The sequence below is a fragment of the Scophthalmus maximus genome, chromosome 1 (assembly GCF_022379125.1).
Source record: "Scophthalmus maximus strain ysfricsl-2021 chromosome 1, ASM2237912v1, whole genome shotgun sequence".
NCBI classification, from domain to species: Eukaryota; Metazoa; Chordata; class Actinopteri; order Pleuronectiformes; family Scophthalmidae; genus Scophthalmus; species Scophthalmus maximus.
The window spans coordinates 16974642-16989852 of NC_061515.1; the positions used below are offsets into that span (position 1 = coordinate 16974642).

At 41.9% G+C, this 15211-nt stretch overlaps 4 protein-coding genes across 7 annotated transcripts in view; 1 reads left to right on the forward strand and 3 right to left on the reverse strand.

Annotated features, from left to right (window-relative positions):
* Window positions 1–614: 614 nt before the first annotated feature.
* pnrc2 (proline-rich nuclear receptor coactivator 2) lies at window positions 615–4784 on the forward strand. Of its 2 annotated transcripts, none has more exons than XM_035604945.2 (3): window positions 615–896; window positions 1478–1724; window positions 1954–4784. In XM_035604945.2, the coding sequence occupies exon 3, from the start codon at window positions 1977–1979 to the stop codon at window positions 2445–2447; it is 471 nt and encodes a 156-aa protein (XP_035460838.1). In that variant the 5' UTR covers window positions 615–896; window positions 1478–1724; window positions 1954–1976; the 3' UTR covers window positions 2448–4784. The 2 variants fall into 2 exon arrangements, with proteins under 2 accessions (XP_035460838.1, XP_035460760.1); XM_035604867.2 differs by having other exon boundaries at window positions 1506–1724.
* Window positions 4785–5176: 392 nt separating this feature from the next.
* On the reverse strand, window positions 5177–10142 carry srsf10a (serine and arginine rich splicing factor 10a). Of its 3 annotated transcripts, XM_035604745.2 has the most exons (7): window positions 9947–10117; window positions 8218–8234; window positions 7550–7864; window positions 7070–7176; window positions 6794–6962; window positions 5886–5936; window positions 5177–5805 (listed from the first exon to the last, which is right to left on the reverse strand). In XM_035604745.2, exons 3-7 carry the CDS (start codon window positions 7576–7578, stop codon window positions 5532–5534), a joined length of 630 nt encoding a protein of 209 aa, XP_035460638.1. In that variant the 5' UTR covers window positions 7579–7864; window positions 8218–8234; window positions 9947–10117; the 3' UTR covers window positions 5177–5531. The 3 variants fall into 3 exon arrangements, with proteins under 3 accessions (XP_035460638.1, XP_035460483.1, XP_035460556.1); XM_035604590.2 differs by lacking the exon at window positions 7550–7864 and having other exon boundaries at window positions 7070–7173; window positions 8130–8234; window positions 9947–10142; XM_035604663.2 differs by lacking the exon at window positions 8218–8234.
* Window positions 10143–11138: 996 nt separating this feature from the next.
* fabp10a (fatty acid binding protein 10a, liver basic) lies at window positions 11139–12321 on the reverse strand. Its single transcript, XM_035605050.2, has 4 exons — window positions 12155–12321; window positions 11801–11973; window positions 11422–11511; window positions 11139–11242 (listed from the first exon to the last, which is right to left on the reverse strand). Exons 1-4 carry the CDS (start codon window positions 12219–12221, stop codon window positions 11192–11194), a joined length of 381 nt encoding a protein of 126 aa, XP_035460943.1. The 5' UTR covers window positions 12222–12321; the 3' UTR covers window positions 11139–11191.
* Window positions 12322–12981: 660 nt separating this feature from the next.
* Window positions 12982–15211, reverse strand: part of myom3 (myomesin 3) — a 55452-nt gene continuing 53222 nt past the window's right edge. The window contains exons 33-37 of the mRNA XM_035604471.2: window positions 14666–14829; window positions 14479–14515; window positions 14277–14299; window positions 14128–14183; window positions 12982–13933 (exon numbers count right to left, since the gene is read on the reverse strand). Of these exons, the coding sequence (XP_035460364.2) occupies window positions 13661–13933; window positions 14128–14183; window positions 14277–14299; window positions 14479–14515; window positions 14666–14829 (553 nt within the window). The 3' untranslated portion in view covers window positions 12982–13660. The remainder of the gene's footprint in view (window positions 13934–14127; window positions 14184–14276; window positions 14300–14478; window positions 14516–14665; window positions 14830–15211) is intronic.

Genomic DNA, 15211 nt, shown 5'->3' on the forward strand with positions numbered 1-15211 from the left:
TTGACATCACAGGAGTGTGTTTTCTTCAACGGAGCTAAATGAGCGGCTTCAGTGAAATGGTCAACCTTTTGTTTTAGCAGGAGGGAAGAGGAGGAGGGGCAGCTCACAGACAAGAGCTGTTTTGAATTACAGCCTGTTGCAGCTGTTTCAACCCCCCGTGGTTTCAACCCGACTCAACATGTTTAACCGACTAACCCGTTTTATTCTCTTCTCGAATACTTCGATACATCTAAAATTGTGGACATGTTTACCATGTCATTTTGAAGGAGGGATCGGCATTACATAACACAAAACCGAAACTTAATATTCTACTTGATGTTCTATATGGCATTCGAGTTATTGCCCACGATGTGTAGCTTCAAAGTGGAGGAGGGGTGGTGACCGAGAAGGGTTGTTTTTCCTCTATTTGCTCACTTCTCTCAGGAAATAAACCCAACAAAGGAAAGGGGGAGGCGGGGTCGGCCATTGACGTCACCGGTGTGGCAACAGGCGTGAAAGCGTTTGCCTTCCCGCTCGCCGATTGGTCGCTCGCATCGCACTCGGCACGCGATTGGTCGGATCCGGGTGAGAATGAGCTACATATCTCCGCCGTGGATTCCATTTTGTTGCAATTCAGACGGTGTCGGGAGAGAGAGAGAGAGGGAGAGAGAGAGAGAGAGAGAAGGAGAGAGAGAGAGAGAGAAGGAGAGAGAGAGAAGGAGAGAGAGAGAAGTGGCGTCGGTGTGCGGCCACTTGTGTTTTTAACATCTGATAGTCTTCGAGGGAGACGGCTTTGTGGGGGAACATAGCTCGCTGTGCTTCCTACATAGTCCGCCGAGAGATTCAGAGGCTATTCTCATATACATATATATTTTCTTCGGACGAAAGGCTTTCAACAACCAAGCCTGAAGGAGTCGGTAAGAGACTTGTTTTTGTGCCCCGTCGCCATGTTGAGCTCGGCGATCCTTTGTTTTGGTTCGGCGTCAAATCGTGCGACCCATCGCGTTTGAGTGTCATCTATTGAGTCTTCCGTCGTCGTCCAGACTCTCCTGGGCCGAGACTGTGTTTTATCAACGCGTTTCATCCTGGAAACACGTTAGCGAAGCCCCTCGGCAGGACAAAGGGACCGCAGCCGCACCAGTGGCAGAATGGTGTCGCAGTTTTGCTTATGCAACTTTAAAAAAAATGAAACCAAATGTTGTTACGGATGTGATATTCTGGCGCTATCGTGAAAAGCAGTGTAGTTGGCTTATAATCATGTTTTCATTTATTTTTCTTTCTATTCTGCGGCGCAGGATGTAGTGACGCACTCGCATAAACACACATCGACCGTCTGCAATTAAACACAGCCGTTGATCGACGGAGGCACATTAGGTCTAATGTTTATATACATGTGTATTTATATACATGTATGTGTATTTATATACGTGTGTGTGTGTGTATATATGTGTATGTGTATTTATATACATGTGTGTGTATATATGTGTATTTTAAACAGATTGCTCTCCTTCTTCCTCACCCCGAAGGTCCAAGGCTTCTTGGAGCATCGTGCGCTGCGGTGAGTGGATGTTGAGCTCGGCTCCGCGAGAACACAACGCTCCCTGGCACATGACCACCTCAGACCTCGCTGGACAGAAACGTGCAGCGAGAAGTAGACAGAGAACTACTTCGAGGACCTGGGGCTCGATCGGAGGCGAACGATTAAAGGGGGATCTCTGCTTTGTGGACTTTCTGACAACAAAGAGGTGAGCAGGGGCTGTTTTCCTCTGGGCTGCGTGTGTGTGTGCGCGTGCGCGCGCTCGAGGGGGGGAGGGGCAAAGCTGCTGTCTGGTGTTCCTGCACGTAGCCCGCTGCGCTTGTGTACGAGTTGATCATGTCTTAATCCGCCCTGCACACACTGCACATTACCGAGTGGATACAAATACAACACTCCCACGTTTGCAGTGCACTTATATTGTGTTTTCATCATGTTAGGTGACACGTAGTGCAGCAGCAGTATGGGAGGCGGAGAGAGGTACAACATTCCAGCGTCCCACCCCGAGCGCCCTTTGGCCAAGAAGAACCATCAGCTTGGCCGCGCCAAGCAGCGAAGCCGCGACCAGAACGGGGCGGCGGCGTCTGCTGGAGGGGCCGGGGGCCTTCACCACCATGGCCACCGCCGGAGTGACAAAGGCGCAGCCTACCACAGGTCGCCGGAGGCGCGGCAGGCCGCGTCTGCAGAGAAGGGTGCCTCTGTCCGTTTTGCCACCAACTATGATCACAACTGGGAGGGCGCGGTGTCCCACCTCAACACGCTCCTGGCCGCCCAGGGGAGTCCGAGCTACGCCGGGCCCAAGTTCAGCGAGCCACCATCGCCCAGCGTTTTGCCCAAACCCCCCAGCCACTGGGTGTCCTTCCCACTGGGCTCCTGTGACAACAGGGAGATGATGGCCTTCCAGCTCAAGAGCCTCCTCAAGGTGCAGGCCTGAGAGGGATACCCACTCTCGATCATTTTTAAAACAGATTAAAGCCAATGCCCAAACTGGGACTCCTTTGAAAGCATCCACCCACCAGGAACACTGCAGAGTTGTAATACTTTTAGCTGTTTTTTTAGATTGACTACCTTGAAGGTTAGGAGGCATCTGCAGCAAGGCGTTGCTTCTAATGTTTACACGAATTTTTAACCAATATTATAAAATATTACAGCCCCGCTGCCTTGCTGGTCGGCGATGCTTTTCGTGGAGTCCGTCTGTGACTAATGATGAACTGGATATTCCTTTACATTTGTTTTGTTCCTTTTAATGTTGGCTGTCAAAGCAGTGTGTGAGTGAATTTTTTTTTTTCCCCAAACAAGGTTTATAGTTCAGGTCAGGTAAGCTCCCATCACCTTTACGGTCCATTTCTGTGGACTGACAAAACTTTTATTTACATACATTTAGTGACGATCCTTTGGAGTCACCTCTGAAGATTCAGGTGCTAAACCAAACTCCAAGTTGTAGCATTTTTCCCCCACTCGGGCCAACCATTATTTTCCTTTTGTATCACATTCCTTGTTTGGGTTAAAAAAAGACACTTAAACTGCAATTCTGCAGGGAAAAAAAGCTATCTTACTGTTAATAATAATCTGTAGCCAGCAAGTACAGGTCAAATGTTTAACCCCAGATGGAAGGGTAATGAGACAATGGCACACGGGCCTTGGACTGTCAACTCCTGTACCTTTTTTATTGCGCTGTGCGCACATGCACTATAGGAGTTGAGCTTGTCTAAAGCCCATAACACTCGATCATAGCATTATTTTGTACAAGTCCATTTTTTGTTGTGGTTGAAAGATGTATGATGTGCCGTGTGTAACCAAAGCAATGTTATTGCAGTTTTATTTCCTCTTAGACATCCTCTATACGTGGTCGGCAGCATTGTCATTGCCACTTTAACCATGCCAGCCTGAGCGGTGAACGGGTCGGAGTTCCCGGGGCCGTCTTAAACTGCTCCTCTTTTTCCAATCACCAGTTATTGTGCCTCAGCCTGTCGATTCAGGACAATGCTGCAGCCCCAACATGCGGAAGGGGGCCGGGCATAGTTGTGGAAATGGGTTTCACTTTCTGTCGAAGTCACGCAACGCGCCCCTGTTGGCTGCAGGTCTTTTGTAAGCACGGTCAGGCAGAGCTGAGGAAGGTTTTCTGAAGTGACGTAGCCCGAAGGACTCGACGTGAGAAAGGAGGCTGGTGTTTGTGTTTACAAAATGGGTCCGTGTTTGACCATCCCATAATCAGCAGGCACTTTCTGCCTCTTGTTAACCTCTTGCACTGCAATCAGACAATTTTTTTTTCCGTCATAAGTTACAGGCCAGGATGCTATTGAAATGGTGGTGGTGTAGCCGGTGACTATCTGCCTATGGATCCACTATTTTTGTGATTGTCCTCTTCTGAGGCCCTTTTGCTTTCCCTTTGCAGAATTGGAGCTGTTTATGGCCAGCCTTAAGACACAAAACAAAATATGAGCGCTTGTGTTCAAGAGCCATGTAAATAATGAAATGTATAATGTATAAAGTACTTGTAGCATATGTACATTTGCAGACCGTATTTGAGGTCTGCCTGACAAAAGTATTTTTAGTAATAACACTGAATGTATAGACATGCTAAGGACGTGTCTTGACTTCAATACTGAAGAATATTTTTGTTAAAAAAAAAAAATTCTGCCTACAGCATTTTTCAGTACCCCTGCACTGTTATCTTTCCAGAGATCTTGCACATGTTTTTTATTGTTTTGTAATATGCAGTGTAGGGTGAAAGATGTTAAGTGCATATTAAGTAAGACTGCAACAAATATCAAGTGAATTTGGAGACTTGCGCATGTATGGAATTGAGTTCTGAATGTGCTTACGTACTGTAAGCGTGCCGTTTTTACTCTTGAGTTGACCTGTTTTGTGCCTAAGTTAAAACCCATGCTGAAACAATTTTTATTAGGTTGCAATCTCGTGAATTGGCCAAATATTTTTTGTAAGAACCACTTTCAGTCCTCGGCTGTTCTTCCGCCAGCCGACGATTGAATTTGGTCCCATGCTGTCTAAAGTATTTTCTATTGGTTGTTCCATGTAAACATTTTCTTTCCCCTGTTTGAGCTAAGCATGGCACAGTCTCCTTATTCTGAATTTGAAACTTGTAATGAATTGGCTATGAATTTATCCCTCTTAAACAATGTCACTGAAGATGAATCGAAATGCCCACTTTTAAGATTGGTACCAATTGTTTGAAAATTGTAAAAGAATGCACTCTGAATTGATGACAAATTTAAACCAAAAAAAATAAATCCCTTCCCCCTCCCCCCTACTCTTGTCGGTGTTTGAGTATCTTGATTGTGTGTTGCATAACTTAATCATATTGCCCATATGGCAATAGGACCTCATGCCTTGCTTAAGCCTAGTAACAGTGCAGCTTAGGTGCAGAAACAAGAATAGATATTTTCCCATTCATTTATTGATAAAACATAGCAAGTAAAACGAGGATAACGATACTAAGAACACTTGTTTCACTCAGATCGTAGTACATGAGAACGAGCCCTCGTCTTGTACACATTACTTAACAAAATACTGGGCTATTAGGTAGCAGCTGACTGCATTCCATACAGTCACTAGGGAAACTACGACTAGAGTAATGTGCCTGTTACACCCGCACCTCTGTAACCGGAAGGTCGGGATATTTACAAAATATGGGAAACAACGTTGATTTTAATTTTTATTCATGTTTACATAACACACCAAACTGAGACATACATCATATTAACAAGTGTATGAATTTATATACTGCCAACTCAAAGTTTAAAAAAATATATTGTAACCGTCACATGTCCATGACTTCCCACATTACACAAGTCCAAAAAAACGTAACTTGGCCTGTGCTTTCACGAATCACGTTAGAACAAAACACTTTCATTCTGCTTTAAAAAAAAAAACATCTCAGCCACTGCCTTTTCCTTTGGTGACAGATTCCGCCATAATGTGATGATAAACAATGCAAATGAAGAGCATAACACTCTAGTTATCATAACTTGAATGTTCCAAGGGCTACTAAAGAGAGTCAGTGACCACCTGACTTGCGTCCAGCCCAGGACCTGGAGCGAGAGCGTGATCGAGACATGGATCGAGAGTAGGAGCGTGAAGGAGACCGTCCCGCAGACTGTTTCTGGGAGCTGGAGGTTGGGTTGAAATCTTCAGCCGGGGTGTGAGACCTGGACTGGCTCTTTTTACCTTTAGGCCTGGATCTGGAGGGCGAAGGCGAGCAGGACGCAGAGTGGCTTCGTGAGCCCGGCTCAGGCTGTGCTCTGTGGTGCTCACGGGGAGGACCTCGGTACCTGGATGGGATGAGCGTTATAAATTATTAGAGAAGGTAATGCTTCTAGTTTGATTAATGCAAGATAACGAATGATCATACTTGTCATTTTCATGGCTTCTGCTCTGTCTGTGACGACTGTAGGACCGAGAGCTGTACAGGGAACAAAATCAACAGACCAGTTTTTCAGGGTGAAGCTTGCACCAATTTATTTTTCCTGGAGGAGAGAACAATGAGTTCTTGTAATTAAACAGTGAATGTTCTGCCTAATTACTGACCCACCTAGTTTAAGTCTACACAAAACTCAGTAGGACGTCCTCTCTGCTCATACCAGCAGAGCATGTATTTTATGAATTTAAAAATAAAAATCTTGTTACGTTTAGCCTACTGTTACATGTTTTACACACGTTTACAAATTTATTGTGTATATATGTGTTGGGGGATGAAATTAATGGTAAAATGAACACCCAGAAGATGGACAAGAAGAAGATGATTCAATCAAATTGTTGTGAAATGAGGGATCTCTTAAATGAATGAACAATGTATTTTTGTGGCGAGATTTTCGTGCAAGTCAGTTGGTGGATCTGTTCCTCGAGGATCCTTTACAAACTTTATATAACAGGGCTTATATGAAAACTGATTTTCATAAGTGATTCAGTAAATATTTACTGAATGATGCTTATACACTGTACTTTCACTTTTAACAAAATCAAAAATGTCTGTTTAGTAAGGAACTTAAGTCTATATCAAATATAGTCTAAAGTTTTACTTAGTTCGGACTACGATATTTCCCAAGTACCCGACCAAGCATTCAATGCCAACTTGATACCATTTAAGTGTTCAGGTTTGATATCAACCCCTTTTAACTACACACATTTCAGGACACATTTCTCCCCCTTTAGACTAATAACACTGATTGATACAACACTGATTCGCAGCACCAGAGATGACAAGATTTACTGAATTAATTGTTGCAATTGCAAAATAAAGCAAGGTTGCCAAACACTCACTCTCTGGGGCTCTCAGACCTCCGAGGACGGCGTTCGTAGGAGGGGCTCCTTGACCTGCGGCGGTCGTAGCTACGGCTCCGAGACCGTCTTCGGCGGCTATCCCGCTCGTCATCGTGGCGAGAGGAACTGCGAGGGGAGTGGTGCTCCTTGGTCTTCATCTGGTTAGGAGCTAGATGGACCATCGGGACATTATGTTACAATGACATATTTTCCAAACAAAATTGCATTGGGGTTCATAATGTTTACGCGTCAATACGCCAATTTTTTTTCCCATACTCTTGCGGTCTCCTTGGGCAAATTGGATCTCGATCTGACGTCCACAAACCCATTTGCGGTCCAGGTTGTGGAGGGCGTCTTCTGCATCCCGGACATCTTCGAACGTGCTGTATTGTTAAGGCCTTTTATTTTGAAATTTGGAAAGCAGGGACAGAAGTCTGGACACATGCACAACAGTCACAAAGAAAAGGCTGCAACCCAAGTTGACAGCTCCAAATGAAAACACACAGCTACAGGATCAGTTTGATCAATTTCATTTCAGATAACAATTTAAAAGTGAAAAATGATCATCATAATAATAATCCATTATCTTGGCATCATTAATAAATTCATAACTTATCTTCAGCATAACCTACTGCAATTACAGTTGCCAGTTACGCTGCAATCAAAATGACATTAATCTGAATCAAAAGGGCCATTTGTGATTTCAGATTGTTAAGACAAGACAAATGTTGATGGTGATCAGATTCGGTAGGATACAAAAAAGTTTGGCTTGTTACCTTTAACATGCTTGACCTTTGACCTTCAGCTTGATCTTTATTGTCTTGGCAGAAGAACTTGAGGTTTCCTGCTTGTCTTTGCCCAATAAACACTTTGCTTTTCCTCCCTTTGGTAGACAAATGGAAGCCTGGACGCTCTCTGTTCTCCTCTTTGTATCTTCATGCTTTTGCTCTCTCTTTAATATCCCAATTCCACTACGGCTTGTCGCCTGGGTGTCTTTGGCTTGAATCTAACTCTACAACCGCCTTTCAACTTTCTTTGGTGCTGGGTCTCCAGAACAGTATCTTTACCATTCTAAGGCAACAACAGAGGAAATATTGGTTAGGAGAACGTTGAAATTTAAATACAGGATCCTTGATAACAACAACAACCAACAAAATAAAAATAAATTACACAAAAACATTTCCACACAATGGGACAGACATTTCAGATAAAAGAAAAGAGACTCCTTCAAAAAATAGATAACTGGTGGGCTTACACTGCAGCCCAGCAGTCAGATTTCATACTTGACATTTCCTCAGCGTATACACAATTTACAAATTCAAAGAATAAAGGATATTGAATGTAAGCAAATCCTCTCGGCCGTCGTGTATAGAAGTCAAGTGGAATGTAGACATCTACAATAGGCCCATAACGACCAAACTCACGTCGGATATCCTCTGGCCTAAAGTGTCATGAAATAAGCACATTTATTCTGCTGGCCACCATATGAATTTAGCTGGAGCCCCAGTGTGCAAGAGCAGGTGCCAGCACAGCATACGACAATACCTATTTGCAGACTAGTCATATTCATTTCCCACTTCAAACAGAAGTCTCATTTAAAAAGGTGTAATTGTGCATATACAAACACAGACATCATACAAAACAGATAAATTACAGCTATAAAACCCAGAAATGGCATGCGTCATCTAATCACAGAGCCTGATGTGACGAAACCCTGCACATTAAGCCCAAACCATCTACTTGGCTAAATGCTAGTGAGCGAGTAAGTCATTTATCATGTGAACGACATGATATTTTTATTTATTTATTTGGTAAAAGTAAACAATGTTTTCATTTGGAGAAGTTGTACACACAAATTGCACCACAGATTGGATTGTGACAACATAAATTATGTGCAATTGTAAAGGCAACTGAAACATTTCAACGGGGTTACCAGGCAACAGCAGGCCACAGTGCTGTTACAATTCCACATAAAAGTTGAATACTAAAGAGGTTTTGGAGTATGATGTGCTTTAAAGCCTGAAAATGTTTTAAAAGGACATCAGTATATTGATCAAAATGCGCTTGATGTTTTAGTTTCGTATTAAAGGACAATCATTTTGTAACTTTTAAGAACTTTATTTGAATCTGACATCACATGTTAATTCCCTGCTTCTGCTCAGGAGAGCAATTTACTAAACTTAACTGCCCATACGATGACTTCCCAATACATCTTTCTCAATCTTCCTTTAAATGCATAAAAGCAACAATTTGAAAAAGATAAAGAATCTATAAAGATGTCATTGCAAATATAATAGGTGTAAAAAAAAATTGTAAGAAAATTCAAACATCAAGCCTCAAGAGTTGTATGTCTTTAAATCAATAAATTGGGTCCAAAGCAGGGTTGGTAAATATCCATGGAGGTGCAGTGGCGCAAAATAAAATATGTTCGTAAAATATGGTAAATATGTATTAGGCATGACGCCTGTGTCGCCTGCCCACGTGACACATTTAGAACAGAGAGAGACTGAGGGAAGAGAAAAGCCTTTGATCAGGATCAACTGTAGACATGTCTGTCGACAGTTCCTTTAGGCATTCTACCCCCCACCCCTCCCCTTCATAATTATTAATCATTTGTGCTTTTTTGGGGTATTATTACCTGAAGATGCATGGTTTATAAAACTTAACTTGTATAATCCCATGTGGCATGGACCACATGCTTTGGCATGACAGAGTCAAAATGACCATAGTATTTGTGTAGCGTTTACAACTGTCTGGGGCACGACAAGGTTGGAGACAGTTTAAATATAGACTTGTTGGCAAACCGTGAGCGTGCTCCACACAAACCACAACATGCCAGGCAACACCAGAACATGGATTCATGTCCTGAATACAAAAAGCACAATCTTCTTTGGGGGAGTAAGTCTAACTCCAGGTCAACAGTCGTTTAGCTTCTCGTTCGCAAACCTCACGGAGGTAGATGTCCTAAGTGGTTTCCTATTAATAGTAACCTAGAGAAATAATCGGTCCAGAATAACTACGGACCAGACTCGTCTCTCTCCCCTCGTTAGCCATTTTGGTGACATACGTGTTTGCTAACCACCTAGCATTCCGTTAGCTTGACCATGCGTGCAGTCAAGCTAGCAGGGTATAATGAAAAACACGACATCATACCTGGACTCGTCGGCGATGTTTCTGACGAAGAGGGAGGTGTTAGGAGGCCTCAGGTACCTCGCCATTTTCCAACGGCCCGTAACAGCAGTTGGGTGGCCGTGAATTTGTTTGTTGCAGCTGTTCTTCACAAGAACCGACGCTTTACTGCAGCTAACGCTAGCTACTTGCTCATAGTGGTCTCGACGCACTGCGCATGCTCAGACCCAAAAGGCCACTTTTGGTTTGTCCACAAACGGAAACCCTTATAAGGAGCCACAAAAGTCCCTTAGGGTGAACTATATATATATATATATATATAAATATATATAAATATATAAATATATATATATAAAAAAAAAAAAAATATATATATATATACTTATATACTGATATATACTGATATACTTTAACCTGAACACATTTACTGGTTGAAGAATGACAGAAAGCAAACAATAATGGAATTATTTAACTATTTGGATTTACTTACGTTTGTATCACAATCATGTTGTACTTTCCAGTTGCATATAACAAATGTAATTCCTTGTAATGTAAGTAAGCAAAGTATCTGAGCCAATGTATGGATTAGGGAACAAATGGCTCAGGTGGGGCCTCCTGGTCCCTCCGGCCACCTGGGCCCAGCCCTTTGTACGAAGTTGCTTGCCAAAGCCAAAGCTCAGTTAAAAGTCTAAAAATGACAGGCAGAACTATTCCAAAGGGACAGAGAACCACCAAGATGACATGCAAAACCAGCACAAAGAGACAAAAAACAACCAGAGATAGATGTAGAGCGACCAAAAAAGAGACACAGAAACACGCTTAGAATCTGGTGGTACTACAGACGAGGGGCTTGGGTCCCAGTTACTTTGCTATGCCTGTTGAGACATAGTATCTCATACACAGTCCATGCCTGGCCCCAGATAAGCAGGGAAAATCTGATGGATTGATAAACCACATTTATTTTCTATTATTTATTTTTTCAATTTGATAAAATCAACGATCTGTTAAATGTTTTAAAGCCTTTTCAAGACCTATATTGTATATACCCTGCACACACTCACACCACCAGTAGGTGTCTCCATAAACCTAGTCTGGTTTACTTAACAATATTACTCACATCCTTTTATGCTAGATGGCAGGCACAGAAGTGGGTGGGCCGTGCAAAGAGAGGCATGCATGGGCATTTGCACAGAAAAAGAAATGTCAAAAACAACTCTTATCAAGCAACAATTTTATTTTAAATAGACAATGGTTTCTTCACTGCCAAGTTTACATCTTTTTGCTCTTCCTGATGAGAGATGTTGAGCCCATGGTCAATGTCTGAAAAGGGATAAGAAAAGAAGGAAACACATTTAATATATGACCAGGAGATAAATTACAGCTGATCATAATTTAGGGGTAAAAAAAAAGAGAGGAAAGAATCAATTAGTATCAATTTAGATTCTGCTGATTTAAGATTGCATGCAAGAAAGAGTGTTTCATGGTAAGATGTACAGTACCTCAACCATTTCTCCTCCCTTGAGCTCTTGGATGTGGATGAACTTGCCGGTATTGCAGACCATTTTTCCACCCTCCATATTGACAATGCACTGGTGGTCAGATGAAACGACAATATGAATCACCGGAAACAGGCATGGACCCAAAAGAAATTCAACAAAACACCAACATTAGCAGCATTATCGTTATCATTCGAGTTGAGACATTGTTTACATACAGGCTCATTACAAAGACAAAGATTTCTGCTTTAAACATATTTATACTTCGCTGATTTAAGAAAAAAACCAGAGACTGATTAAGACTGATACATTAATGACATTAAAGTATTTTTTCAGCTGCCACGTGTCTTGCAAAGAAAAAAGGTAAATTAGACTGTCAAACCTTGAGCTTTTTGCCGTCCATGGTGGTGATGTCAGCCTCCTTGCCAATGGTGAAGGCGTTGGTCACAGACTTCCCAGGGGTCTTGGAGGTGATAACAAAGTCATTGCCCTTCTGCTTGATCTCAGTAATTGGCTTGATGTCCTTGGCCATCTTGATGACGTCCTCTGGGAGATCTGTTGAGAAAAGATCTCATTAACACAAGTTTGTGTTAATGCTGGCACAGTGGTACTAAAAAAATCAAAGACTTAACAATCTCTGGTCTGCAAAAACGCTCTAATGGCCACTTTGTCTTCAGCTATCACAAATGTTTTTCCTTTAAATGGCAATCCTTGCAGCTGCGTGTGTTTTTCTCACCCATGGCCCTGAGGAACTCCTCGTAGTTCTCCTGAGAGTAAACCTGCCATGTTCCGTTGAAGTCCATTTTTTTCTCGTGGGTCTGGGATCTCCTCACCAACGTAGGCTGGAGGCTGCAACAGCTGTGTGAAGCTCAACACAATGTGGGGAATGTGGCGATGCTTCCACCTTCTTATACTGGGAAGCAGAGGGGTCCCAGTGCTATGGGTAATGTGTAACAAACCCCTATGAAGTAACCACTGCTGTTTGAACAACCTGGAGTTCACTTACTCCTGTTTGGCCAAACACCAGCTTCCAGTGACTTTGGATTTAAATGGAAATTTTTTCAAGTGTGTTCAAGAGCTGATAGGAAAGATGAACATATTTTTATAGACACAACTTTGCATGCAGAAATATGGTGTTTTACATAATCAAAAAGTCATGCAACCTGTTGTTCATTGTGATAAATGAAAGATGAGTTTAAAAAGCCAGTTAAAACCTTCAGGATCTAAAGCAGAAAATGTTGAATTGTGTCATTTTATATACCATATTTACAGGTAATTTATTTAGGACTCTTTCATTAAATGTGATCTTAAATGAACTTCATTCATATCTTCACGTTTTCCTCAGTTTACCGTTGAACCTCTTGACTTGACTATGGCCCAGGAGGGTCACTGACACTGTGGACTGTTTGCTTTAAATATACAAGACACAATCTCTGTTTGCAAAATCATCTAGAAAGAAATCTATAGTCCATTCTCAACAATATTTGATCACAACCTGAAATTAGAGTTGACTGAATACGACAAAGTGTATTTTCAAGTGCTCATAGAAATAATACACTGGTGAAATGTATTACTGAATTGGTTTTATTCAACATGCTACACACACAAACATGACATCTGATTAACCAACAACTTCGTCCAGTAGCTGAGGCTTTTTTGTGTATTAAACAGATGCTCTGAGCAATTAAGTTCACGTCTGTTGAATAATGACGACTGTGGCCACAATAATCAAACAAGAGTCACTCAGCAAACTGTTAATTCCTCAACTAACAACTATAAGTTAATAAATTTGTATATTTCGTCAATAACGGCGACTAACATCAGCCAATGCCACCTAACATCAGCTACCTGTCACATATCTAATGTTGGCCAACATCAACCAATGCTTGTAGCAAATGTTAGCCGATGTAATATAATGTTAGCCAACATCCAGTTATTTCCGGTACCTAAATTGAGCTAATATTAGCTAATGCAGATTAAAATATTGTTAGACAGTAGTATTTCACTATATAGTCAATTTTGACATGTTCATCATAATTCCCTCATGAACAAGCTGCCATCATTCCATATCACAATCTATCGACCACTTTCCCTCTGTGCAGAGGTTTATATTGGATCAAATGAACAGTCAAATGTTGAGTGAATGCCATCTATCCATCTAGGCCTATCTCACTTAGCTATGTTAAATTCTCAATCTACAGCATAACATATGCAGAAATGAATTAGCGTCTTAACTTTCAGTCTATAAACCCATCTCCACAGCGTTAGCTGGAGGCTTCTCCCCATGCTTGTACACGCTCACTGTCACATCAACCGTCTCACAGCCATACTGGTTGCGCACAAAGATGCTGTATTTTCCAGAATATTCCGTCTTGACATTGTTGACAGTGATGGTGCTGCACTTGGGCTCTTTAGTGATGGTGAATTGGGCCTGGTTAAAAATCTCTTTGTCATTGTGGAGCCAGAGGATCTCTGGCGCGGGTTCACCTTCGATGAAGCATGTCAGGCACAGGGACTGAGGAGAGGACAAGGAGAGGAAATGATGGGCAAGAAGGGATCAAATCTTTAAAAAAAATTATACTTGGCACAACCACAGTGTGATTCGTGCAAACCTGCTTCACACAAAAGGTTGACGACAATGTCACAACAGTGTGTGTATCTCCAAAGTAGTACGGTTGTGTCTGCAGTGCTTCCTTGACAATGACATACCTTGTCCTCCCTGATGGCTACCACATCAGGAAGACCTTTTGTCACTTTAGCCCGATCTGAAACAAAAAATAAGAAACAACAACTCTGTTGATATCCACTGTAAAATATTTTCTTATCTTTGTTATGGACAGACATATCAATCGACTCACTTTTCTCAGCGATGGCCGCTTGCCTGGGGGATGAAAACAAAAGAGTCAAATCAATATGACATTGCACAATGTCAAGTAACAACAATCGATGCTCAGATGTTGTGTCGATAAATAGTTTTCAATAGACAATAGATTTCTTTTGGGGGTGTCACAGCCATGTTAGGTGCATTATCGAGGAAACTGAATGATGTGCAGCACTTACTTCAACCTCTGGTACTCCAGCAAGGCATCAGCAAAGGCTGTTGAAAGTTATAATCAAGATCAAGAGACAAAATCTAATCACATTTGCTCTGGAATCTTTTCATCGTCTGAAATTGTACAATCGATCCATTTAAGTCACACTTGTAAAGCACAATAATTAAGTGGTTATGGATATTATTTCCATTTACCTTGTTCAGAGAGGTCAAGAAACCGTTTGTGTGTCTCTTTGCCGTCAAACATCTCCAAGGTGTATTTGCCTATATCATTTTTTGTTGGGTTTAAGATTTCAATCCAGACCATCTGCATGCTGCTCCCAGTCTTTGTTCTGGCTTCCTGCTCAATCCTCTTGTCCCTACAAGGGAAGGAGCACAGACAGTTTTATACTACTGCGTATGCTTTAGGCAGATATAATTGATCTCACCCTATAACAGATCCTGTTGTGCTTTTGCCTTTGACTTAAGAATTGTCCTTAGTCCCAGAGATGGTGCTCTGGGCACCAGAGTTCGGCTGCACAATGCTCCTTGTAGTCACAATAAGTTAATGTCAGATTTATAAATTACAGGTGGTAGGTAAATAATGTCTTCTTTCATCACATCAACAGTTAAGAATGAGAAACTCAAAAAAAGGTGTACATTTTTTTGCATTCATATTAAACCATTTAATCCAGGATTAACATATTTTACTCTGCATTTTCCAGTTTAGTCCTTTCCAGTGGGAATTCATAAAGTCCCCAG

Coding starts and splice junctions, on each gene's coding strand:
- pnrc2 (XM_035604945.2), top strand. CDS start 1,977: ATGGGAGGCGGAGAGAGGTACAACATTCCAGCGTCCCACCCCGAGCGC.
- srsf10a (XM_035604590.2), bottom strand. CDS start 10,011: ATGGCGAGGTACCTGAGGCCTCCTAACACCTCCCTCTTCGTCAGAAAC. Junction 7,174..8,129: donor AGAGGATTTGCTTACATTCA/ATATCCTTTATT, acceptor ACAATACAGCAC/GTTCGAAGATGTCCGGGATG. Junction 5,806..5,885: donor AGAAGCCATGAAAATGACAA/GTATGATCATTC, acceptor CATCCCATCCAG/GTACCGAGGTCCTCCCCGTG.
- fabp10a (XM_035605050.2), bottom strand. CDS start 12,221: ATGGACTTCAACGGAACATGGCAGGTTTACTCTCAGGAGAACTACGAG. Junction 11,974..12,154: donor GGAGTTCCTCAGGGCCATGG/GTGAGAAAAACA, acceptor TTTTCTCAACAG/ATCTCCCAGAGGACGTCATC. Junction 11,512..11,800: donor TGGACGGCAAAAAGCTCAAG/GTTTGACAGTCT, acceptor TCTGACCACCAG/TGCATTGTCAATATGGAGGG.